This window comes from Talpa europaea (assembly GCF_964194135.1).
Source record: "Talpa europaea genome assembly, chromosome: 9".
Classification (NCBI taxonomy): domain Eukaryota; kingdom Metazoa; phylum Chordata; class Mammalia; order Eulipotyphla; family Talpidae; genus Talpa; species Talpa europaea.
This window is the reverse complement of record NC_140076.1, coordinates 26,514,790-26,540,426: the sequence shown is the minus strand read 5'-3', so window position 1 is coordinate 26,540,426 and position 25,637 is coordinate 26,514,790. Positions and strand designations below refer to the sequence as shown.

The 25,637-nt window shown below is 48.9% G+C and overlaps 2 protein-coding genes across 2 annotated transcripts; both read right to left on the bottom strand.

Moving 5' to 3' along the window:
• Positions 1-567: 567 nt before the first annotated feature.
• CDC20 (cell division cycle 20) lies at positions 568-5,368 on the bottom strand. The gene is made up of 10 exons (XM_084241883.1): positions 5,182-5,368; positions 4,947-5,095; positions 4,766-4,862; positions 4,450-4,578; positions 4,156-4,352; positions 3,964-4,058; positions 3,589-3,817; positions 3,307-3,432; positions 1,186-1,303; positions 568-831 (listed from the first exon to the last, which is right to left on the bottom strand). The coding sequence occupies exons 1-10, from the start codon at positions 5,360-5,362 to the stop codon at positions 653-655; spliced, it is 1,500 nt and encodes a 499-aa protein (XP_084098009.1). The 5' UTR covers positions 5,363-5,368; the 3' UTR covers positions 568-652.
• Positions 5,369-10,823: 5,455 nt separating this feature from the next.
• MPL (MPL proto-oncogene, thrombopoietin receptor) lies at positions 10,824-23,794 on the bottom strand (the record flags this gene model as incomplete). Its single annotated transcript, XM_084242906.1, has 12 exons — positions 10,824-11,120; positions 11,318-11,396; positions 13,137-13,233; positions 13,431-13,590; positions 15,475-15,617; positions 15,776-15,960; positions 20,913-21,039; positions 21,575-21,737; positions 22,133-22,431; positions 22,938-23,116; positions 23,413-23,545; positions 23,695-23,794. 12 exons carry the CDS (start codon positions 23,792-23,794, stop codon positions 10,824-10,826), a joined length of 1,962 nt encoding a protein of 653 aa, XP_084099032.1.
• Between the last annotated feature and the right edge of the window lie 1,843 nt (positions 23,795-25,637).

The following is a 25,637-nucleotide window of genomic DNA, read 5'->3' as shown; positions in this document are numbered from 1 at the left end:
TATGTGGTCAGGACTGGGCAGGGGATAGGCCAGCCCCTCCCACAGCTGGTACACAGGGACCACTGCTTCCGTTCCTCACCCACTTCCTCCGGTCAGCCCCAGGGACGTGGCCTCAATGCCCTCTGCCACTTGAACTGGGGGCTGGACACTTACTCCCCCCTCCCTGCCTTAAACTTGGGAGAGGAGCACTCAGGGCTGGCCCCCACCAGGGTCTTGTGGCCTTTTGCCTCACACTTAAGAGGTCAGCAATAATCTGTCGCTGTGGACTCAGCCTCCCTCCTCCATCCCACACTAAAGCAGGAGCTTCTTGGCCAAAGGTCAGGGTAGGTGGGGGGCCTGGGAATACAGCCTGTGGAGGCTGCTCACTCACTTTGTCTTCATTAAAAGTGACAGAGGAAACGATTGAGGCTGTGTGTGTACATATGTCAACAAAGGAGTGGGGCACACAAAACCTGCTAGCTTTGTTTACAAGCAGGGGGATGATCACGGCACCCACAGCACACATGCCTAGCTGTCTGATCACAGTAGAGAGGACTCTGGGAAGACTGCTGACACCAAGATCATGCAAAGAGAAGACAGGGAGGAGACGTGACTTTATTAGGAAAAACAAAACAAAACAAAACAAAAAACACTGAAGGTGTTGAGTTGGTCCTCAGCGGATGCCTTGGTGGATGAGGCTGCTTTTGGCTGCACTGGCCTTTTCCCGCTCCCGCCGGCGAGCAGGATCCAACTCAAAGCAGCGCCATAGCCGCAGGGTCTCATCTGCTGCGGCTGATGCCACCGTGGCCCCATCTGGACTCATGGTCAGACTCAGGACCCGGGCTGTGTGACCTAAGGTATGAACAGGAAAAAGTGGAGCAGTACAGATGAATGTAGACACACTGCTGCCTTCCAATTTGTAGGGTTACCAACCTTTTTTGGGTTTTGTTTTTTGTAACAGCTTATTGAGATTTTTTAAAGTGTACAAGTCATTGCTTTTTAGCATACTCACAAAGTTGTACAAACATCACAGCTGTCTAATTCCAGAACATTTTCATCACCTCATAAAGTCACTTCTCTACCCTCTTCCCTTAAGTCCCTGGCAACCTATTTAATCTGTTTTATTTCTCTGCAACTGCCTTGTCTGGGACATTTCATATAGTCATACATTATGTGGTCTTTGTGTCCATTTCATTCAGCACCTACCTTTGAGCTCAGCCACCTTGGCCATGGTTGGGTACTTCCAAATAACCAGCTGGTTCTGGGCAAAGCCATGGCCTGATATGAGCTCCTTGTAGTGGGGAGACCAGAGGATGGAGCACACCTGTGGAAAGGGACTAGCATGAGAATGACGGAACTAATGCTACTAAAATCAGAACTAAGACCATTCTAATGTTGGGCCTCCCTAGTGGCGCAGGGGTTAAGACCCAAACTATGAAGCTGTCTGCAGCCACTGTGGCACGAGTTTGATCCCAGGCCAGGGAGCTACCCACATGGTGCAGCAGACCTCTCCTGTCTCACTCACTGCTCCCCTCAGCAGTGTATTTCAGGCAGTCTGCCTGTTCTGTTCCCCACTCTGTCTCTGGTGAATCCTCTCACCCCCACCACACCTCTGGCCTGTACCCCAGTTCTTGTATGCATAAATAAATAAATCTTAAAAAAAAAAAGACCATTCTAATGTTCGGCACCCTGACAGGTGCTACAAACTGGACTTACAGGCTGTATTCCTTACAAAAGCCCTTGGAGAACAATTGCTCTTCTTTTTATTTATTTATCCATTTATTTATTTTTAAGGTTTATTTATTTATACAAGCACTGGGTACAGTCAGAAGTGCGGGAGGGTGAAAGGATTCACCAGAGCCAGAGCAGGGAACAGAACAGGCAGATGGACCTAAGCACACTGCTGAGGGGAGCAGTGGGCGGCAGGAGAGGTCTGCGCGCCATGTGGGACCCTGGCCGGCGGCCCGGGATCAAACCAGCACTGCAGAGGCTGCGGACAGCTTCACAGCCCAGCGCTCAACCGCTGCGCCACCAGGGGAGGCCCTTCTTTTTTATTTACGTTTTTAATTATTTTAAAATTTATTTTTGCATAGAAGAACTGGGGTGTAAGCCAGAGGTGGGGGGTGAGAGGATTCACCAGAGACAGAGTGGGGAGCAGCACAGGCAGATCTACTGAAATACATTGCTAAGGGGAGCAGTGGGCAAAACAGAAGAGGTCTGCTGTGCCATGTTGGTTAGCTACCCAGACAGGGACTGAACTCAGGATGTTGCAGTGGAAGCACCAAGACTTAACCCCTAGGCCACTCGGAAGGCCCCCTGCTCTCCATTTACTTTTTTTTTTTTTTTTTAAGATTTATTTACTTATGCATACAGCCAGAGGTGAGGGGTTGGGGGTGAGAGGATTCACCAGAGATAGAGTGGGGAAGAGAACAGGCAGATCTTCTGAAATACACTGCTTAGGGGAGCAGCAGGTGAGACAGGAGAGGTCTGCTGCACCACGTGGGTAGCACCCTGGCCAGCCGGTGATTGAACTCATGATGCAGAGGCTGCGGATAGCTTCACAAGTGCTGTGTTTAACCCCTTGCACCATCAGGGAGGCCCCATGCCCTCCATTTTTAAAGATTCAGAATCAAAAGCAGAAGGAAGCTCAGCACATTTGCCTAAGGTCAAATGCAAGTTAAGTTAGTAGGTGACAGAGCCTGAATTTGAACTCTGGCTCCATAGCCCTCTCTAGAATGAAGGCTGGATGTGTCGGAAGGGAAGCTGGAGTGGATGCAGGGAGATATACCAGCAAGGAAGGGCCTCAAGGATCACTTCTAGTGGGTTTAGATCATATTCTATAGTTGATGGGGATAACACTACCAGACCACCCAGACCAATACAAATGACAGACTCAAAGAGATGAGAACACTGGGAGACCAATGCAGTGGCCCTTGGCTGGGAAGAAGGGTGAGGCTGAGAGGACAGATATTCTGAGGTAAAAATGACCAGTCTTGATGAGTAGGTGAGGAGGATGAAATTCTAGGTTTTTCAGATTTCTGAATAGATTCTGCCTCTCTCAAACAATATAAGAGGAGGAGGGAAACATTTAAAGGAGGCAAGGGAAAGTGACAAGTTTAATTTGGGACATATTGGGGTGTCCTTATAGGACACAGGGATAGAGATAAGCCACAAATTATTGGAACTATGTATGGGTCTGAGTTAGAAGTTCGGGAATCATCAGGATATAGACTTGGCAAAATTATTGAAATGGACATGGCTTCTTAGGAAGTATATATAATAGAGAGTAAGAACACATCCGCAAGTGGGAAGCTGAAATAAGACTACCTGAGAATGAGCATCCACAGCACTCAGACAGGCCCCAGAGCAGACATTCCAGATGCGAATGTGTCGATCACTGGTGCCCCCTCCGGTTGCAAGGACATTGGACTGCCAGGGACACCAAGCTACAGCCTAGATGAAACAGAGGTGAGGTCAGATTAAAATTAGAGTGAGGTGAACTGCGGGGATCACAGATTAAGCCAGTTCAATCCCACCATCCCATCTCCCCTTAATAGTCCCCAGGTTCTGGCTGAGGGTCTGCAAAAGCTCCAGCCCAGCCACACTCACCTTGACAGCCCCTTGATGCTGGGTGAATGTCTGCAGGGGAACCCAGCCACCTTCTCCAGGAGCACTGGGCCACACATTGACCAAGTTATCATTGCCACCACTGGCCAAATGTCGTCCGTCTGGGGCCCAGCGCAATCCACATACTTCCTGGCTGTGGCCACTCAGTGTGGCCACATGGTGTTCTGCTACACGAACATCATGGTGGTGGATATGGCCGGAGCGTGAGCCACTATGGAAGAGAAGGGGATCAGGTTCTGTGCCAGTGTCAAACACAACCAGCAGGCCAGTGCTGCTTCAGTGTAGTGGTATATAGTTGAGGGAGAGTAGACAAAAGTCATAAACTGATTTTGTCACAGATTAGCAAGAACCACTGACCTGGACAGGATATAGCTATTCCAACACAGGGAGCCCACTCGTGCAGAGTGACTGGTCATGTTTCGAAGCCGTTTCTGCTGTTGCACATCCCACAGCTAGAGATCAGAGATTGGGACTCAGAATTAATGTCCAGCTGGGCAAACTCCCTGGGTCTGGGAGGCAATAAAGCTGCAGCACAAGGACAAGTCTCACCTGCACCTCAGCACTGCTGGTACCCACAGCCAGGTAGTTGCCCTCTTTGATCCAGGCTACAGAAGATACATACTCCCCAGGCTGTTCCATTTGGAGCAGCTGCAGGATGTCACCAGAGCTAGCATTCCACAAGTACACACTGTTGTCCAGTGCCACGGCTAGGACATTTCCAGAGCTCCAATCCACAAGATTCAGGTCTGCCAGGGCGGGAAAGGGGAGAGCATGCTTTTTACTTGTTTGTCTCATCCCCGGGCCCTTTCTTCATCCACTGGGCAAAGAGAAGGCTGCACTTACAGTAGTCATTCCGGATTTCAGGGGCATCCAGGATGCGGTCTGGCAGGGAAGGAATGTAACGGCATGTCTTCCGGCTGGAGCCAGGTGTGGCCTTTTGGCTATAGAGCACTTTCAGTCTGTTCTGGTAACCTGTGGCAACAGAGTGGGTTTAGACACTGGGAATACTGACTCGGTCACCTGCCCCTCCCCCTTGGCCTGGCCCTAGCCTGGAAAGCTGGATAAGCACTTCCCCTTCCCATGGGAAGGAGCAACAGATGGGCATCTCCCTCGCAGGCCTGGGGAGGAGCTGACACCTCCTAAGAACTTCAGTTCTTACCCTCTGGGGCATTCTGTGGTTTTCCACTGAGCCGAAGGATCTTGGCTTCCTCCACATCGAAACCGTTCAAGTTCAAAGCCCAGGCTTTCTGATGTTCCTAGCACATAAAGCGGGAGGTGGAATGGCATTATCCAAAGGACACTGACAGGTCCGCTACCCTAAGCCCCTCTGAGACACATACCTTCTTGGTGGGCGTCTGGCTGTTTTCTGGCTGGTTCTCCTTGCTCAGGAGGAAGCTGGCCACCTCCATCTGGGAAGCACTGCGATGGGGGATATAGCGGTCACCGCCAGGCTTGCTAGGAGTGGTCTGACTCTTAGAGCTGGATTTACCTGGGGCGGGGAGAGGGAGGCCAGTCTGACCAGGCTGCTCTCAGCCGTCCCCTCTCCCGCCCCGCGTCCCGCCGCACCCTACCAACCTGGGGTTCGCCCCGGGGTCCTGCCGGCGCTGTGGGACCGGTTGGCAGCCCGCATGGGCGAGGGGACGGGCCCCGCCGCGTCCTTAGCTTTGCGCTGCCAGCGGGCGGGCGGTGCATTGGGGATGGGTGCGTCCAGCTGGAGCAGCGAGTGCAGGTCACTCTCGAACACGAACTGCGCCATGGGGGCGTCTGGAGGGGAGGGCCCGAGGAAGGGAAGGCAGCCGAAGCAGCAGCGACCGTGCTCTGGGGCGCAGGGCGTGCCGGCCGCGGCCCGTCCTCGGCTCCGGCCAGCAGACTCCCACCGCCCGCTCTCAGGCAGGTTCCAATTCCAGGCGGCCCCCTGACGACGCCCGACGCACGCGACTTAAACTCTCCGCTTCGAGCGCTCATTGGCTCCTTCAAAACCCAACCGTCTCAACCGCTGCCCTCGCCCATTGGCCTCGACGGCGCAGGGGGCGGGACTTCCGGGTCACAGATCTCACGAGAATCGGACCGCGGAGCGTGATTTGAGGAATAAGAGAGAAAGGCGTAGGCGGGGCCCTGGGAACCCGCGTCTGAAAACCTGGGGGGCGGGGCCGGCCGCGTCGGGGGGCCCGGGCCCCGCGGGCTCTGCATTCCGGAATCGCTTCCATTCATTCCTCAGCTTCCCCTCACCCGCTCCTCACTCTTCAAGTCTGAGCGTGGGCCATTATTTATGACACATAAATACAGAGCTCGGCGGAGTGACCTAGAGCCGTGGCGCCTTTCGGAGAAGGGAAAGGCTGCGGGCGCACAGCCCCGGGCAGGGGCATGGGGGGCGGGGGGGGCGGAGAAGCCTTGGAAGTCAAAAGAAGGCCAGAGACGGGTTAGAATGTATGGGCTGTTTGCTTAGTGCCGGGAAGAACGCTGCTCGGGAGGGAGTAGCACGTGTGTTTAGGGGGAAATGAAAGGCGTGAATTCCTTAAGGTCAAGGAAAAGGATCATGCTTCAGACCTGCCTCTCTGGAAGCTAAAATTGGGCTGCCCTGTGGAGACCTCTGTGGCTTCCCTCCGCCGGGCTTTGGAGCTGTCGGGGATCAGAGAGATGAGGCTAGTCTGTGCATAAGTCCTGCTCACGCTGGCAACATACCCGTAGTTTACAGATGAAGAAACAGGAGGCGAGGGAAGTGATTTGACCCAGGTCACGTTGTTATAGAGCAGCCCCGATATTAAACGGGTTCCTGGCTGTGGGTCCTCACCCGCGCGCTTTAAAGGGACTTATGAATACTCTACTACAGACACACACAAAAGGGTTAATAAAAGGTTTATTTACAAGAGAAAAGGAAATAAGGAAAATGTACAACTCAGGGAGAAAATAGGGAAATAAAGTCTTTAATGCGTCCTACCCGATCCGACGACCTGGAAACCCAAAGTCACTCTCAGAGCTGACCAACGCTGTAAGCTGGCTGAGAGCCCAAAAATGGAGAGACCCCAAAGCCCACGTGTCTGCCTTTTGTATCCACCTGGCTGCTTAACCCCACCCTCAGGTCCCAGCCACCTTCCCTTTGGTGGTGATGGGATTTGGAGTTCCCAGTGTCTGGCTTTGACCTGGGGTGGGGGTGGAGTCCACAAAGCCTATATGGAATTTGCTTTGGGACATCCTTTTCCCCCTAACAACGTCATTTGGTGGGGAATCCTGGTCTGATTCCTGTTTAATTCAGTGCCCTAATAATGACCTGGATGAACTGTTTGAATAATCTTAGAGGTGAAGCTGAAATCATAAAAATAATAGTGGGTGCCATTTATTGGCCATCTGCTAAATACTGTTTATGCACATTTATTGAGTTTACTCCTACTCCCTAAGGCAGGCACTCTTAATTCCTTTTTACAGAAGGGGAAACTGGGTGAGAAAGATCCAGGCTTGGGTTAGAAATGTGGCCAAAGCCAATAATAGTAAGCAATGGTGCCAAACTGTCTAACCCCTGTACTCCTAACTATCCGGCGTACTGTCCTAGAGAGAGGCTGGCAAAATCACATTTTCAATCGTTAACCTAAGATCAGCCCTGACGACGGAAAAATCTGGGTTTCATAGTCCAAGCTTAATTTTTTTTTTTTTTTTTTTTAACTTTGAAACAGCCATGTTCTCTGTTTCCATTCACTTTAGAAAACAAGGTGTTGAGTGTCCTGGAATTGGAAATGTGGTGCCCTTGAATCCCAGATAACATTGAAAAGATAGTATAGAGTCAAGCTGGTAAGGGCCTTAAATGTTGAACTAAGGAATTTGAATTTTACCTGCCAGGTATTGTGGCATCAGGAGGGTTTCCATATAGGGAAGAGTCTTACAAAACTGTATCTGAGGGTATGATTAGCAATTTGCAATTTTTGGAGCAAGGGTAACTGTAGAGGAAAAGGACAGAGTAAATAAGTGTACAGCCTCAGGGGTTTTTTGCTTTGTAAAACAGAGGAATGAAAGAAGCCAGTGGAGGTTATATTGACATGAAATGGGGTGAGTTCTAATATAATGCAAAGTGGTCAAGCAGAATGATGACAGAAAAAGTCATATTTAGCTACTGAGAAATCAGTGACCTTGGAGAGAGTAGGACAAGAGAGTGGGTGCTAGGGTTCCATTTGAAAGAGGTTGCAGGAAGAAGAGTGGGGAGCAAGCACAGGCCACTTGTGTAAGAAACTTGGGAGTGAAAAGGGTAGTGTTTAGAGCTTGAGGAAACACCAACACCAAGAGGCCTATGCATGCTTGAAGGTGAAGACAAAAGGGCAGGGATGATGAAAGGGACCAGGCAGGGCCAGCAGATAGAACAAGGAAACTGTATCCCTTCCCTAGGAAGATATGGAGAGAAAATACAGGGAGCTTTTCCAACCTAAGAAAGATCACTTTTACTTAGGTTGGACAGAAGGAAAATAAGGCTTTAGAGACAGATAGAGAGCAGATAGCAACTGGTTAGATGGGAGAAACTCCCACCAGAAGTGGGAGATCATTAGACTTGAATTTAGTAAAGCAAAAGACATGGAAGGAATAAAATGTAGGTGATTTTCAGGTGCTGAAACAGCCCATTTGGCAGAGTATTTACTCTGTGCTTTGCATCATTGTGTTAATACTTTTAATCCTTATGTAGGGAAATGGAAAAGAAACAGTTCATATTCTGAAGAGTCAAGCTAAAGACTTAGAGGTTAGGAGTAAGATGAATAGGAAGCAACGTACAGGTTGGATTTAAGGAGAGACCGGAGGTTGCAGTAATAGCTCAGTGAATACGGAGAAGAGGAGATGGAATTTAGGAAGTAAAAGTGGTCAGGACACAAGGAATGGGAGGGTATCATGGGTTGAATTGTGTTCCCCACAAAATGCATATGTTGAATTCCTAACCCCAGAACTTCCAAGTGTGACTGTTATTAGGAAACAGGGTCACTGCAGATGTAATACATCAAGATGAAGTCATTGGACCATAATCTAATATGGCTGGTGTCCATATAAGATGGGAAATTTGGACACAGATTCACGGAGAATGAAATATGAAGAATATCCCAGAGAGATTTTATGAGCTGAGGAACAATGAAGATTTCCAGGAAAATTCCAGAAATTGGGGGAGAGGCATAGAGCAGATTCTTTCACACAGGTTTCAGAAAGAACTAATGCTGCTCACTGATACCTTGAACTTCTAGCCTCCAGAACTGTGAGACAAAAAATATTTGTTTTTCAAACCACCAAGTTTGTGGTACTTTCTTATAACAGTGCTACCAAATAACACAGAGGAAATCAGAGGGTGAAAGGAAGGTGCATTCCTCCACCCCCATCCCTGCATCCGAAGGATTAACTGTATCTCTCTACAAATGGCCAGCTCCTGCCAGGAAGCTCTCTTATAGCTACTCTCTCCAGATTGAGTAACCACTCTTTTTGATGCCTCGGGTGGTATCAGTTTCCAGGTGTTGTTAGCCCTGGGGTACTTTTCTTAAATGCTGCCTCATCTTTATAAATATGCCCTTTATTAAACTCTTGTCAAGTTACCCACTTTGAGTGTGCCATCCATTTCTGCAAAGAGAATTGAATGGGTCAAGGGAACCCATACCAGAATGGCATAAGCACATACATTTACTACTGCTATGAATGACTTGGAGGATGAGGGAAGCTGACATGGGGTTACAGTGGCAGAGTACAAAAAGACTCCATTCACTTAGAGATGTTTATTGAAGGCCTACTAGTGCACCAAGCACTACTCTAGGTACTGGCAGGCGTTGGTGGGTGGGTGTGGGGACAAAGAAATTGTAGCCCTTGCCCTCCAGGAACTCACAATCTAGTAGCAGAAAACAGCCTTGTAAACAGTTACTGCATAAGACATTACAGGTCCTGTAGGAGGGGTCTGGGTTGGAGCTAAGAACTTTGGAGTAGCCAGCACAGTGTGAAGACCATGCAAATGGATGGGATTGGAGACTGTTACGAGTGGGCTCTCGCATGGCTGCCGGGGTGCAGCGCTCCCCTCAGTGCTTGTGCTTGCACTGGACATGGAGGCACCAAGCATGCCCTCACCATGCAGAACACTGGTGAGTTCATGGACCTGTACCTGCAGGGGAAATGCTCTGCCAGAAACTACATCAATGGTACCAAGGACCATGTGTCCATTGAGATGAACATGGCAGAAGTTGACAAGGTGACTGGCAGGTTCAAAGGCCAGGTTCAAAGGCCAATTTAAAACTTATACTATCTGTGAGGCCATTGGCAGGCTGAGCCTTTCTCCTTCTGGCCATTCTCTTTCTGGCCAGATGGGCAGCAACGTGTCTGAGAACTTCTGATAGGGAGAGTCATGGGTGTGGAATATTTGTCATAAATGAACAGTAAGAAGCAAAACAAAACAAAAACCAAAAACCAAAAAAACAACAAAAAAGAACTCTTGAGGGAGGGATGCAATAATTATGGGGTGGACAGATGCTAGGATAAAATTAGGAAACAGTACTTCAGATACATTAAACACTATGTCCTAGGCACTGTGCTTTACTTAGACTATCTCACTTAATCCTTTTCACAATTGTATGGTGTTCTGTTATTACTCCCACTTTATGCATAAGGAAATTAAGGCTCAAAGGCTCAAAGTTACTTGTTCAAAGTTGCTCATGGAGCAAGAGGGAAAAACAAGAATTGAGCACAGTTCTGACACCACGTTTATACTTTTAACTCACATACTCAGAGAGGTAGGAGCAGAACCAGGAGAGGTGGTGATGTCATACAAACCAAGGTAGGAAAGAATTTAAAGGAGAAATGAACAGTCACCATGACAAATGCCACCAAGAGATAAAAAAAAAATTGAGGGTTAACAAGATCCAGTTTAACAAGATCTTACTGGGTAAGGCAATTAGGAGGCTTGAGGTGAACCTTACCATGAGCCACATGAAAGTAGGGGAACTAATTAGTTTGAAAAACAAATGGGAAATGGGAAGGTAGAGACTTTTTTTTTTGGAAGGAGTTTGGCAATAAAGAAGAGAGAGAAAGAAGGTAAAAGAGGAGCTTAGTCAAATGATCCTTGCCCAAGCAAAGAAGGACTTGGATGGCTGTCAGCAGCGGGACTGAAAGCTCAGTGTTATGAAGCCCAATTAGTAGAGTACAGAAGTGAGGGAATGGAAATGACGTCTAAGATGCATGTGTTGGGGGGTGGGCTGGGTAGGGAGATTTGGAAGAGAGGACTAGAGGGTTTGGATCTGTCCAGGGTACTGGGGGTGAGGAGCCTGCCAACAGCTTAATGGTAAGTAGGAATGGTTGGCAATGTGAGTGGTGCAGTAGGATCCAGACTCAGCCGTGAGTGGGCACACAGTCAGGGACATGGTCCCCAGGCAAGAAGGCTGCACTCCTCGGTAGTCCCTCTGGGTCTGGGAGGAACACAGAGGCAAGGAGGTCTTCTCTTTGGACCTAGGTAGAATTTCAAGGAGGCTGGGTTCCACTTCCTCATAGACATCTGAGACTGCAGCCTTGGGTTGGGAGAGCTGGGGGGAGAGGGGTCTGGGTTAGAGCAGATCCTATGGGAGAGGGACCTCGATTGTGTAGAAAGAAGAGTCTGGTTGGGGTTAGGACTTGGGAAGGTATACTGGTGGGCGAAGATCTTAGAAAAGTTGTGTTGAGGTGGTGAGGATGCAGCTCCAGGCAAGAATGGTGGAGAGGAGAGTGCACTCACCGAGCTAAGGGCTGCAGCATCCCTGAGGTACTGGCCGAGGACCCGGTGCAGGTCTGGAAGTGAAGGCCACAGGGCATGCCTCAGGCTCCTTGGGGAGAAGGAAGAGAAGACCCAGTCAGGGGAGTGACCCAGGAGGGAGGAGTAGAGCACCGGGATGGGGATGAGGAGCGGTAAGGTGGGGAACAGTCATAGAGAAGTAAGAGTGGAGGCAAGGGAATAAAACGAGGTAGGAGAGCATGGGTGAAAAGGAAAGCTTAGGTGGAGGAGGGAAATCAGTGATAGGGAGGTTCAAAATGGGCTGTCCTCAAACATTCCTGCTTCGGGGTCTTTGTATTTTTTGTTCTTCCAGCCTGGAATATTCATTTGTTCCCATGTTTCATTTAGGTTTCTGCTCATTCCTGTATCACCATAGTAGGTGCTCAAGAAATTAGCTAAATGAATGAATGATTTAAGAGAATGAATGGGGCTTAATATTGTTACTGAGGAGAGTGGTCTCTCTGGAAAGCCTATGGATTAAGGCATGGTGGGGAACCTCCGATTCTTTACTCATATTTCCACACAGAGAGACTTTAGTTAAATGACATTTTGGGTCTCTTCAATGACCTCACGTTTCTCCAGGAAGGAAGGAATGATGCATTTGGTAAATTGGGGGAAAAGGAGCTGAGTATGCTTGGTTCAGCAGCACCACCTCCCATTCCAGCATAAGCCACCTCTCCTCCCCCCAACCCCACCAGCTTTTTTGCTGGGTCTGGTTACCAACAAGAGGCTACATTCCAGTCTGCTCATACAGATGAGTGGATTAAAAGTTCAGAGAAGCATGTGTTCTAGGAGAGATGGGAGCTGAATCTTTGAGACTCAAGAGATGTTACCATTGAAGGACTGAGGTGGTGTGGATCCTACTCCTTGTAACTTCCGGAAACATTTCTCCTCAGCCTAGTCTATATAAATATGTATTATTCATTAATCACATTTATTTAAGGGCCTGCTGTTTGTCAGGCACCGTGTTGAGGATTTAAAGGTGACCAAATAAGGTATAGGGAAGACATATATAGAAATAAATGCAGTAAAGAGTTACTGGTATTATGAAGTCTGTACTGGGCATAAAGAGAGCAGCCAGTAGGGGAGGGTTAGGAAACATTCCTAGCAGTTGGTGAAGACAGTTAGTTATTTAAAAATAAATGGGTAGTAGTCACCCAGGGAGGATATTCTTGGCAGCAAGGACATTGTGCAAAGGCACTGAGAAGTAAAACTGCCTGACTTGTGGAAGAAGTCACCAACAGTTTGGCAAGGCAGATGTGTTGCGGTAAAAGCAGACAGGGGCCAGGTCTGACTTGCCATTCTAGAATCTGGACTGTCTTGGGGTTCTAATGAGATGTAAGAAGGGAAATGATAAGTTCATGTGTGCATTTTAGAAAGATTATTCTGGTGGCTGTGTGAGGCTAGATTGGAGAGAGAAGAGGCTGTTTTCTTGAGCCAGGTAGTGTTTGGAGGGCTAGAGAAAGAGGACCATTGTTTGAGCAAGGTTTAGGAGGTGAAATGACTAGATCAGACCAGACTGGCCAAGGGGGTGGAGGGCCTAACCGTTCTGGCTTGGGTGAGGGGTGGAGAGTAACCACCCCTGAGGTGAGGAGCCAGAAGGTGGGGCTGTTTGAGGTGTCCAGAACAGAGGGATGTTAGAGCGTAAGGAGGTGGTGCGACACCCTGGGAGAACATGCAGGCAGCAGCTGGTGGACTTGGGGTTGTCCAGAGAGGAGGTGTCACAGAGACCCCGGGTTACTTGTTTAGAGATCTCTGGTCCACCCCGTCTCCCGCTTGACCGGGACGGTACCTGTAGTGCGCAGGAAACTGCCACCTCAGTAGCAGCAGGCCCAGGAGCGCGCTGAGGCCCAGCACCAGCAGCAGAGCGGTCACTAGGGAGATCCAGGCTACCGAAGCAAAAAAAAGTCAGATCCCCGCCACCAAGGCCAGAGCCCGGCCCTCAAGCCCGCCGGCCCCGCCCTCGCCGCCCTGGGGCGCCGCGGAGGTCTGCGCAGCCGCCCTCGGTGCGGTCGGAGCGCCGCCCCCCGCTGCACCCTCCCACCCGCTCCCCGGCAGACCGCCTTGCCCCCGGCCGGGCCCTCACCGGTCTCGGAGGCGGTCTCCACCCTCACTGGGTCGGACCAGGCGCTCCAGGGGCCTTGGTAGGTGGGGCCGTGGAGCCTGGCGCGCAGCTGCAGGTGGTAGCGGGAGCGCGGGCGCAGCTCCAGGCTCTCGCCCTGGGCGCCGAGGGGCGGCTCCAGCACCTGGGGACCGGGGAGCCGGTGGTCGGGCAGGCTCTGGCATCCGGTGGCCCTGCGTCCCGGGCTTCGAGAGCCCAGCATCTGTTTGACTAAAATCCTACTGCTTTGAATTCCCGGTGATTCCTCCGCCCCGCCCTGGCCTCTCCCTACTCTCCACCCCCGCTCACCGCCGCCAGCCCCACGGACCAAACACGCGTCCCAGGCGCTAGCTCGCCAGGAACACCCCGCAGACAGCCTCTCCCTGACCACCACCTCACCCTGCCCGAGAGAAACGCGCCCGACACACTCTGACACGCAGACCTCATCTGCAGAGATCCACTCCTGACACAGACACACGCGCCACTCCGACAGAGACCCTGGGGCGCACACGCTGGCCAGGAGACATGGAGCCTACAGGAGCGAGCACCAGCACTCCAGGTGGGGCACGTAGACCATGCCACAAACAACATGCATTCAGCAGAGGATGCCAGCTTTATGCTAGGCGCTGGGAGCACAAGGACAGATCAAAGCAGAGGGGATAGGTGTCGTGTGTACGAGGAAGGAGACTATTAATCATTTAGCAAATATTTACAAATGGCTTGTGATATGCCAAGTACTGGTAGAAAAGAGACATGGTCCCTCACATGTCTCTGAGGAAAGCATCCACACAAGTATGATAGGTAATTAGTGCTACAATGACTGCGAATAAGACACAACGGAAGCACAAAGCATTTCACGCTACACAGTTGCTTGGTTGGGCTTACAGGGTGGTTTTGTGTGGATGGGCACGCTGAATGCTGAAAAGGTAGGCAAAGGCAATGGAGTAGGGATTTGTGGGCTGTTAGTACAATAAACCGAACTTATCTGTTGATAAATAGAGGCAAGAGAAAGAGAAAAAGAAGAGTCAAGGATGATTCCAGGTTTAGGCAACTGGGTAAGTAAGTGGTGGTGCTGTTGTCAGAAACAGGGAACAGAGGAAATGTAAGATTGAGGAGGAACTACTGGTATGGTTCCTCTCTATGAAGTTCAGCAACAGCCCAAATTTAGTGGTGGTGTTGTCAGAATATGGTTACCTTGGAGAAGAGGCATGAAGAGCTTCCAGGGGACTAGAAATAATCGATATCTTGAACCATTATAGATAATTGTTATATGGTTGTATATTCAGGATTTGTGTGATTTATGTAATTCAATAAAAGTGGAATAAATTTGGGGGGAAAGATGAATTCAGTTTTGAATATGTTGAGTCTGACATGGTGGGGGGGTACTTTTAGGTAGAGCTATCTGTTCAGTTGCTAAATGAGACTAAAGATAGAGAAAGAAACTAACAATTAACATATATATTGAGTGTCTTCTAGATGCCTGGCAGTACGTTCAATATTTATATATTTAATGTTTACTATAACTCCATAGGGTAGAGAGCTTTATTTACATTTCACCAATAAGCAAACTGAGGCTTCAGAAGTTTAGATAGTTTGCCTATTGTATATAAATTCCTTTCTCTCTGGGTACTGGAGTGGTAAGTTTGGGATTGTCAGTATTTAGTTGTTAAAACCAAGTTGTTGAAGAGCTCACTCAGGAAAGTATGTATCTTGAGGGGAAACGTGCCTGAGATTGGACTCTGGGATGCATAACCTAATAAAACAAGGTGGGAAAGAAGGGTAGAGGTTTCAGTCAAAGTATGAGAATCACAAGAGGCTGATATCCCAAAGACAGAGTGGAGGACATTTTTGGTGGGAATAGTCAACAGTGTCAGATGCCAAAGAGGGATTAAAATACCAGTTGAATCACATAAACCTAGACAAGCCCAGACATGGATCCATGGACACCTTCCTTCCCAATAACAGACATGGTGAAACTCAGGATACCCTGCATAGTGAGGTCTGTGGACATTTGTTCCTTGACTTGTACCTTCCAGTCATGTTGGCCTTCTCCTGTGTAGCGAAGCTGATAGCAGGTCTCTTGGGGTGCCCAGGATGAGGGGTGCTGCCACTCCAAAGCCAGCTGCCCACTGGAAACCTCCTTCCAGTGCAGGTTGGGAGTGGGGACACGCACTGCAGGAACAATAGGCGATAGCTTAAGCTATTTTATGTACCGGGCACCATGTCACCAGGGCTATAGGTAAGGGGTGTCAGATTCGGGGATCCTAGGCATGGGGTCAGATATGGTAGGGGCAGAAACTGTGTCAGCAGAGAAGGGAAAAAATTCTTACCAGCCTGGTGGATCCAGAAAGGGGAGCCCAGGTAGCTGTGAACAGCACCCTGCAGTGTGGTCACCTCCACCAGGATGTGAATAGCACTGTCATTTTGTGACTTGAAGTGGCAGCGGGAGAACTGGGAGGGCTGTAATCCTGGATTTGTTATCGCCTCCTCTTCACAATTCTGCCAGATGGGGTCCCTAAGAATCGATCCCATAAAGTCATTGAATCAGACTTGCCCCAGAGGCTAGTCCTACATTCCCTATCCCACAGGGGCAACAGCCTGCATGGATTATAATCTAGCTCCTCCCTTTGGGTGGACCTTCCGGCTTTGTCTGTCTTCATGCCATAATGTTTTGTTTTCCAAAGTTTCCTTTGGTGTCCACTCCCTTCCCCCTAAGGAAATGATACATGAAAGCATGATATATGAAAATGACATGGGCTATAGAGTTAAGGTCTTGGTTTTTTGGCAAATAACTTGATTGATTTCCGCTCCAGTTTCTTCATTTGTTACATGGCTTAATAATACCTACTTCTTGGCATTGTCTCAAACATCAAAGAGCCGTCCTTTTTCAGAAGGAAACCATCCTTAGGTTTTTAATCTGTTCTCTTACAACAGGCCTCTTAGTCACCTCTGTGTGCTGTGCTGCTATTAGATTATTACAACAGCTTCCTAACTTGCTTTTTCTGCCTCCACCCCTGCCACTCCCTTCAATTTGTTCTCCATATGGCTACCAGAATTTGCTTCCAAAATATTGATCTGATAATGTTCAGCACCTAGGAAAAATCTGTCCATTTATTTTGGTCTTTATCATTGCCACATTAAATTGAACCACCATTATTTTTGCCTGGATTCTTTTTTTTTTTTTAAAGATTTATTTATTTATGCATACAAGAACTAGGGTACAGGCCAGAGGTTTCGGGGGGCGAGAGGATTCACCAGAGACGGAGCGGGAAACAGAACAGGCAGATTGACTGAAATACACTGCTGAGAGGAGCAGCGGGTGAGTCAGGGGAGGTCTGCTGTGCCATGTGGGTAGCTCCCTGGCCGGGGATCGAACTCATGCTGCAGTGGTTGCTGACAGCCTCATAGGTTGCATCTCAACCCCTTGCGCCACCAAGGAGGTCCTGTTTTTGTCTGGTTAAGGCAAATTTCTAATGTGTGATTCTGCTTCTATTCTTTATAATTTCACAGAGAAACACATCTTTTAAAAGTATAAATCGTATCATGTCATTCTTCTGCTTTAAACCCTTCAGTGACTCCTCATTGCTCTGGGAATAAAATCCAAACTCTATTTCAGGCCCTACAGCATTGTTCTTGTCTCCTGTGATTCTTGTACCATTTTACTATTCTTTACCTTCTTTCTGTGATACAAATATGTTGAATGCACACTCTTTGCACTTTACCTTTGCCCTAGATTGCTCTCACTCTAGATCTTCACGTTTCTCACTCCCCCTTGTCACTCACTTTGGTCTCAGCTTACCTGTCACCTCCTTGGTGAGGCTTTCCCTTCCTGTACAGTGTACATTAGCATCCCTTCTCCCCAGTCTTCCACTTAATCTCTGTCATATAACCTAATTCCTTTATTTCTTTTTAAAAAAATTTTATATTTTTGTGTGTAGAAGAATCCAGGGGGTAGGCCAGAGGTGCGGAGGGTGAGAGGATTCACCAGAGACAGAATGGGGAGCAGAATAGGTAGATCTACTGAAATATACTGTTAAGGAGAGCAGCGGTTGAGACAGGAGAGGTCTGCTGCACCATATGTGCTTTAGCTCCCTGGCCGGGGATAGAACTCATGCCATAGTGGTGATAGCGCCGAGACTTAACCCCTAGGCCACCAGGGAGACTCCCTCCTTGTTTCTTTACTTGCTTGACTCTCTTCTCCCTCACTAAAATGTGAGCCCCCCAAATACTGGAAACTTTTCTGTTTTGTCACTCTACCCCCAGTGCCTGATGTATAGTCACCCTCAATTATTATTTTTTTTAAGATTTATTTATTTATTTATTTATTTGTTTGTTTGTTTATTTATTTATTTATTTATACAAGCACAGGGTACAGTCAGAAGCGTGGGAGGGTAAGAGAATTCACCAGAGCCAGAGCGGGGAGCAGAACAGGCAGACTGAGGAAGCACACTGCTGAGGGGAGCAGCGGGCGCGGCAGGAGAGGTCTGCGCGCCATGTGAGACCCTCGCCAGCGGCCAGGGATGGAACCAGCACTGCAGAGGCTGCGGGCAGCTTTGCAGTCCAGCGCTTAGCCGCTGTGCCACTGGGGAGGCCCCAACCTCAATTATTTAATTGAACAAATGTATCCGGTCTCCTTTCTGATTATAACTCCTAAGCGACTTGCTGTTACTAAAATTGTTAATCCTTTTTTTGTATTTATGCATTTATTCATTTATTCAACAAATAATTGATACTATGTGCCATTCACTGTGCTAGGCTCTGTAAGTACATAGAAAAATAATCTTCGAGGAGCTCTCATTTCAGTGGAAAAGAGAGAAAAACAAACATGGTACTTTCTGTGATGTGCACAGGCAGGTAGGGAGTATCAAGGAGGATCATCTAACCCAGACGGGGAAGGTTAGGGAACACTCCGTGGTCAAGGCTTAGACTGAGTTTTGGGCTATAAATAGGACAGGCAAAGGGGACAAGCAGGCACCCCAGGCACATGCTTGTGCACAGATAAGAGATATGGTGCTTTGGGGGAAATTCTGAGTGGCACAGAATGCTTCCAGCGTAAAGGGCCTGATGGAATTGTAAGTGTGAGTGGGCAGAGCATGGATGGCCTTGTGGCCCTTCTAAAAAGCTTGAACTTAGCTTTGTAGTAATTATGGAGACATTTGATGCTATTAAACAGGGGATTGTCATAATTAGCTTTGTACTTAAGGAACATAGCTGTAAGGCTTTTGTAGAAAGAATCTGTGAGGGAGAACTAGAAACAGGGAGATCCTTAGGACACTGTTATGGTTTTCCGTGTGCAAAGGATGAGGAGCTGAACACAGGGTTGCACTATTGGGGATAGATAGATTCAAGAGCTACTAAAGAGGGGCAAATGATAGGAATAGTTCTGATTGGACCGTAAGGGTATAGGAACGGCACAAGTCCAGGGTGATTTATATGTTTTGGAAAACTGAATTGACAGTAGGATGGAGGACAACAAGAGGAACAGATTTTGGTAGAGGACATGGTGACTTCAGTTTTGCCACTCTTTAATCTATATGCCACCCCTATACTATGGAAATCTATGCAGTTATTAAAAAGAATAATTTATGTCTTTTTGTAATGACCTCTAAGCATATTTTTAAGTAAAAAAGTTAACAAATCAAATATATGTGATCTAATTTATGTTAAACATTAAATATCATGTATAGATATGTAAATGCATAGAACAACTGGAGGGATGCATTAAAACAGTTAATAGCGGTTTTCTATTATTTTGTTTTCTTTTTTTACCAGTTTTGTTTTCTTTTTTTTTTTTAAAGATTTATTTATTTATTTATTTATACAAGCACGGGGTACAGTCAGAAGCGCAGGAGGGTGAGAGAATTCACCAGAGCCAGAACAGGGAGCAGAGCAGGCAGAAGGACCGAAGTACACTGCTGAGGGGAGCAGCAGGCGGCAGGAGAGGTCTGCGCGCCATGTGGGACCCTCACCCGGTGCCGGGGATCGAACCGGCGCTGCAGAGGCTGCGGGCAGCTTCGCAGCCCAGTGCTCAACCGCTGCGCCACCGGAGAGACCCCAGTTTTGTTTTCTTTTAACTGAGCACCTATTATGTTCCATGCATGGCGGTAGGTGAGAATACATTGGTGAGTGAAAACAGACACTGATTTTCCCTCGTGGATCACAAATAGTCAAGATCAGCCTCTCTCAACTGGAGTTCCAAGAACTTTATTACCAATGAAGTGATCATATAAAGTATAAGTGTAAAATCATAACTATGGTCATAATCACTAAGGGAGAGGTACACGGTACAGCAAAGCTGTGTAGTAGTGCTGTTGGATCCAATGAGGGTGAGGGGAGGTTTCCCTGAGGAAGTGCCATTTGAGTTGAAACCTGAAGGTTAAATAAAAGTTAAGTAAAGACAGGTGTGCTGAATAAACAGTACGTGCAAAGACCCAGAGGCAGGAGGGAATATGGAGGAAAACAAGGAGGCCAGTCCTGGGACATTGAGAGCAAAAGGCATATAGTATAAGATGAAGCTAAAGGCGTAGGCATGCACTGAGGCTTTTGAACTTTATAAGGCCATGATAGAGTTCTTTTCTTTCTTTTTTTTAAATTTATTTAATTTTTTAAAAAGATTTTATTTATTTATATAAGAACCGGGGTACAGGCCAGATGTGCGGGAGGGTGAGAGGATTCACCAGAGACAGAGCAGGGAACAGAACAGGCAGACTGACGAAATACACTGCTGAGGGGAGCAAGACAGGCAAGGTCTGGCGCGCCATGTGGGTTTCTCCCTAGCCGGCCAGGATCAAACCCGCATTGCAGAGGCTGCGGACAGCTTCACAGTGCGGCGCCCAACTGCCTGCACCACCAGGGAGGCCCTTAAAAGATTTTAAAAGATCACTCCAGTGCCTATGGTGGAGAATGATCTGGAAGATTCAAGTGTTAGTAAGTCTTCTCACTAGCCCAAGTAAGAGATGATGATGTCTTGTACTAGGGTTATGGGCTTGACAAACAAAAGTGGAAAGATTCCAGAAATATTTAATAGATAACAGCAAGAAGACTTGGCTATAGGTAGGATATAGGGGTGACAGACCAACGAGGTGTTTAGTGGCAATTCTAGAAGTCCAGACAAAATTTTGATTGGATTTGATGGATAGTGGAAAGTTGCAGTAAATGTTTGAGTTGGGGAAGTTCACACAAAGATTGAGTTTAACAAAGGTCACTCTGTCAGCAGCAAATTAGAGGGGACAAACTTGTCAGGGACAAATTAGAGGGGAATGAGACTGTGGGCTGTTGCACTAGTCCAGGTAATATGATTAAGGCTGAACTAAGCCAAGGCCTTCCCAGTAGAAATAGGGAGGTAGAGAAGAGAAAATACTCATTGGAGGATGAGACCATGGAGGTCATTTAGTTTCGCACAAAACATTTTTTCCCTGTAAAATTCTCTCTCCAGTAGTATCAAGCATAGTCATCAGTTTAACTCACCAGTTGGTGGGGCAGCACTGTGCCCTGCTGTGATAGAAGAAGCCTTGGGAGCCAGCATGGTCCTGTTGCTGCCACTGACAGGTAACATTCTTCAGGTCCAACGTAAAGCATTGGAGTCCAATTTCCACTGAGGTCAAAGAAGGAATTCTTATCAGGACCCACGCTTGTTACTCTACAGGGTATCAACAAGGTCTTTTTTTTTTCAATGACTGTTTTTTTTTTTTTTTTTTTTTAATACAGCACTGGGTATAGTCAGAAGCGCAGGAGAGTGAGAGAATTCACCAGAGCCAGAGTGGGGAGCAGAGCAGGCAGAAGGACCAAAGTACACTGCTGAGGGGAGCAGCGGGCGGCAGGAGAGGTCTGCGCGTCATGTGGGACCCTCCTCTGGTGGCCGGGGAGCAGCCGGGAATCGAACCAGTGTTGCAGAGGCTGCGGGCAGCTTCGCAACCCAGCGCTCAACCGCTGTGCCACTGGGGAGGCCCCACAAGGTCTTTACACACGACTTGGAACATTTACTCCCCTTCTTTGCTCCCTGAACATAGGTCACTTTGTTTAGCGGCAAGTTTGAGATGATAAGGAAGAAGCTTCCATATGCAGCCCAAACCTCCCTAGAAGAGATTATTTCTTTCTCTTCCCATCCCCCCATTCCACTGTTGACTCACCTGCATCCCTAGGCAGGTCCACGGTCACAGGGAGGGACCAGGATCCCCAGGAGCCACGAAGGGAGACCCCATCAGGTTGGCTGCGCAGCTGGAGCCGGTAGGAGTTACCAGGCTGGAGCCCCGAGATGAGGCAGCTTCCACCCTTCATTGTCAGAGATGGAGCCTCGGGAGAAGAATCCCAGCCTCAGAATCTAGCTCTGCCTCTCAGCCAATGGCCTCCATCTCTTTGATTTGAAGCCCCATGGCATGCCTGTGGAGAGTGCTCAGCTCCTCACTGCACAGATGTTCACACAAACTGGGGACCAGGTTAGGTTTCACTGGTGGTCAGAGCTTTTTAGGGAAATTTCCATTAATTTCAAAGCCTGAAACACTTCATTGATATGAATGACTCCAAATGGGAACTCCATCAATAGACATGACTGACTCTTGAGGGCCAATCAGAGCTTACACTAACGTCCCAAACCCAACCCATCAGAAATCTCCAAAATATCCCTGTTCTTTCTTGGGGCAAAATTGGGGGTAGGATGTAGGAGGATGAGTGGAAGAAGGCCAGAATACTTCTCTAGTTGGGGAGGTCAGCTCCAGTCCTTCCTGTTGGGGCATCAGGTGCGGAGCACAGGGAGGCTGGTTCAGGGCCAGGGCCGGGTTTGGTCTCCGTGGAGCCGGGCAGCAGGTTTCTGTGGACAGCAGCTGCATGACTGTGGGACTCGTGGAGTTCCCGGGATCCTTGGGGCTGTAGCGCAGTTCGTGCCTCAAGAAATCACTGATTTCAGGTGCTGGGGCCTCCCAGCCGAGCTGAAGTTCCCCTGGCTGGCTCCCACCCATGGCCTTGATGATATTGGGGGGAGCTGGCAGGCCTGGGGGTGGAACAGGGCACATGAGAACTCCGGGTACTGCAGGGCATGGACTGTAGAGAGGGGTCCTGGAGGCTGTCTTGGGGCGGCTTCTGGGTTCTGAAAGACCATGATGCTCTTGCAGGGTGGGGCAGGACAGGGAGGCTCCTTATCTTGTGACCTCACTGCAGGCTTGTTAGACCAAGTGCTCCTCAAGAGCAGGGAGCACTTTTTGTATCAGTTTCCTTGTCACCCAGCACAGTGCCTGGTGCCCCACTAGGTGACGTGTAACTATTGAACAGGTGAGCGAATGAACAGACTAATGATGGGAGGAACGGAGTGTCTCTGGTGTGAAATGAAATCTAACTCTGATGGCAAGGCTGCAGGGAATGGTCAAGGGGTCTTGAGGCACTATTGGGGTCTGGCGGAGGATGCCGTGCATGGGGTCCAGAAAGAGCACAGACCAGGGTGATTCTAGGAACTGACCTGGGGGAGCAGATAGACCAGGGCAACAGGAGAAGGGCTCTTACCCACACTGTCCACAAACAGCACCCGCTGGGTCAGAGTCTGGTTCAAAAACACATTCTTCACCCAGAGGTGCAATGGAAAGAAAAGACGTACTTCATCCTGGGCCAGAAGCTGGCACGTGTATCGGATTCCAGAGGGGAGCACACTCTGGGAGCTCAGGGGACAAGCACGGGGCTTCTCCCTGTGGACACAGGAGATGTCCATCCACCTACATGGCCAGCATGCCCAGGCTGGGCCCAAGCACATCTTCTATGTCCACACTTTTCCTTCTCAGTACCTGGGATAGGTGGGATTAGGACATAAGAAGGGTTTGGGCTGGGCCTACCTATGCCCAAAGCACATCTGTTTGTGAAATGGTCACTGAGGACATGTAGTTGAGTAGTCCTCGGACGGGGCCTGAGGGAGGCGAGCAGAGGGCAGGCAACTGCAGCGAGTAAAGGACGGATGCAGGGGAGTGGGGTGCAGTCCAGCACATACCCTGGGTAGGCATACAGCAGCTGGTATGTTCCATTGGGTGCTGCCTCTTCCTCCTCCCAGAAGCAAGTGAGGTCCTCGAATGTTCGAGAGAAACAGTTGAGGGGCTCTGAGTCCAAGGCCAGCAAGGAGGCATCTGAGGAACAACTGGTGAGTGGAGGTGTGGGTCCTCCCAGGCTTGTTTATGGGCAAGTGTAGGGGACCAGTGGGAGCTGCCTACCTTGCACCCCTCCCAGGGCTCCCATTTTCTGGGTCTAGGTGATCTCCACCCTCCATACACCTCACCTTGGCTGGTGACTTGTGCCAGGTTTGGGGGGGCCAGGAGGAGGCAGGAGGTGACCAGGAGGAGGCAGGAGGTGACCACCAAGAGGGCCCAGGAGGGCATCTTCTCCGGCACTGTGTGCCTGCCTTGGCCCATCCTCCCTTCAGGAAGCCGGGCCCCAATCCCCTCCCGGGCCAACCCCTCAGGTTCCTGTCAGATACAGCCCCACGTCCTGTCCTTGTGCCTGCCCCTGCGGGGCCCGTCCAGACCACACTGGGGCCAGGGGCCAGGGGAAGGGGAGTGGGACTGGGCAGGAGGGTAGGAGGAAATTGAGATGACAGGCCTTTTGGAGGGAGGGAGATGGGGTTTCGATTTTTTTGACCAAGGCTCTGTGTGTGTCTATGTTAACTATTATAGATGGGCGAATTAGCAACAAGAACAGCAGCATTTACTGAGCCCTTACCATGTGCTGCCATTTGTTAAGAACTTCACATCTGTTGTCTCAGCTAGTCCTCACAATGGTCTTGTTTTTATTATAAAGATGACGAAACCAAGATGCAGAGAAATTTGCCCAAGATTGCAATACCTACTTTGGGGTAAAGCTCAGGAGGTCAAGCTTCAGAACCAAGTGTGAAACAATGGCACCATGCTAATAGAGGTGCTCTCTGCCGGGGCACGACTGTCACCTCCCAGCCATGACAACATGGCGACTATTTCTACTTTGACAGGTCCTAGGACTCAAGGCACAAATAAACACATCCTTCCTGCAACTGAACATGCCCTCTCTGTTGCAGGCGACTTCCCCAGCTACCTCTAGTCTTCTGCTACTTTAAGCATGGTCTGTAGACCAACAGCAATATTACCTAGGAACTCCTTAGAAATGCAGAATCTGGCCTTGCCCCAGAGCTACTCAAAGAGAACCGGCTCTCTACCAAAATCCCCAGATGATTTGAATACACATTAAGGTTTGAGAAGCACCGGCTTTCCATGCTTTTATGTGGCTGGCTCAGAGCCAAGGGATGGGTGGTCTCAATTCTTCAGCTCAAGCTCAGCTCCTTCACATTGTAGCAAATAGTGGGCGTGACCCCACTTTTCTGAAGCCCTGGTCTCCTGAGCTGTAATGTGGGTGTCTTATGCCAGCCCTCTGGAGTTTTGACTCTTGCAGGGCCTTGGGGACAGGGAGGGGAAGAGGGGGGAGTGCAGATCAGGTTAACTCCCATGTTTAGCCCCTCCCATTCCAGCTGGGGCTCCCATTGTTGACTCTACAGATGAAGTGTTCTTAGCATCACCTTTGTCTCTTCCTTGGGAATTCATGTTATTGAAGAATTATGGGAGTGTGGGTGAGAGGAAGAGATAGATGGAATCCTTCATGCCTCCCATGGAGTCTCAGCTTCTCTGGCACCATGTCTCTGCAAGTCATCCTGATTCCTGTCCATTTCTCAGGTGACAAGGATCAAGGATCAACTTCTTCTGTCCAATGGTAATGAATTTGGATGCCTTTGCTGGCCCCCGATCAAGGGTCACTCAGCCTCCTGTCAGGTCAAGTGAGACAGAAAATACACCTTTAATGTTCCTGTGACTTCAATGTGCTCTATTGTGTTGATGACTTCAAAACAGATATCTGCAGCTGTGACTTAGCCCCAAGCTCCAGATTTGGATTTCCAGCTACCTACTTGGCATCTCCACTTGCATGTCTAGTGGGTATCTTATGCTTAAGATGGTCAAAATAAAACTCTCAACTCTGGTTGTATCCCTAAACCTTTTGTCTTGCCCACCTCTGTAAATGGCACCACCATCTACTCGGTTGACCAAACCCAAACTGTCAGTATTCCTTGATCCTCTCTTATTCTTAGCCTACATTCAATTCACTAGCAAGTCTTTCCAGATATTCTTTCAAAATATGCTCTGAATCACTTCACTTTTTACTACGTCCACTCCTAGCATCCTAGCCCAAGCTTGGGTTATA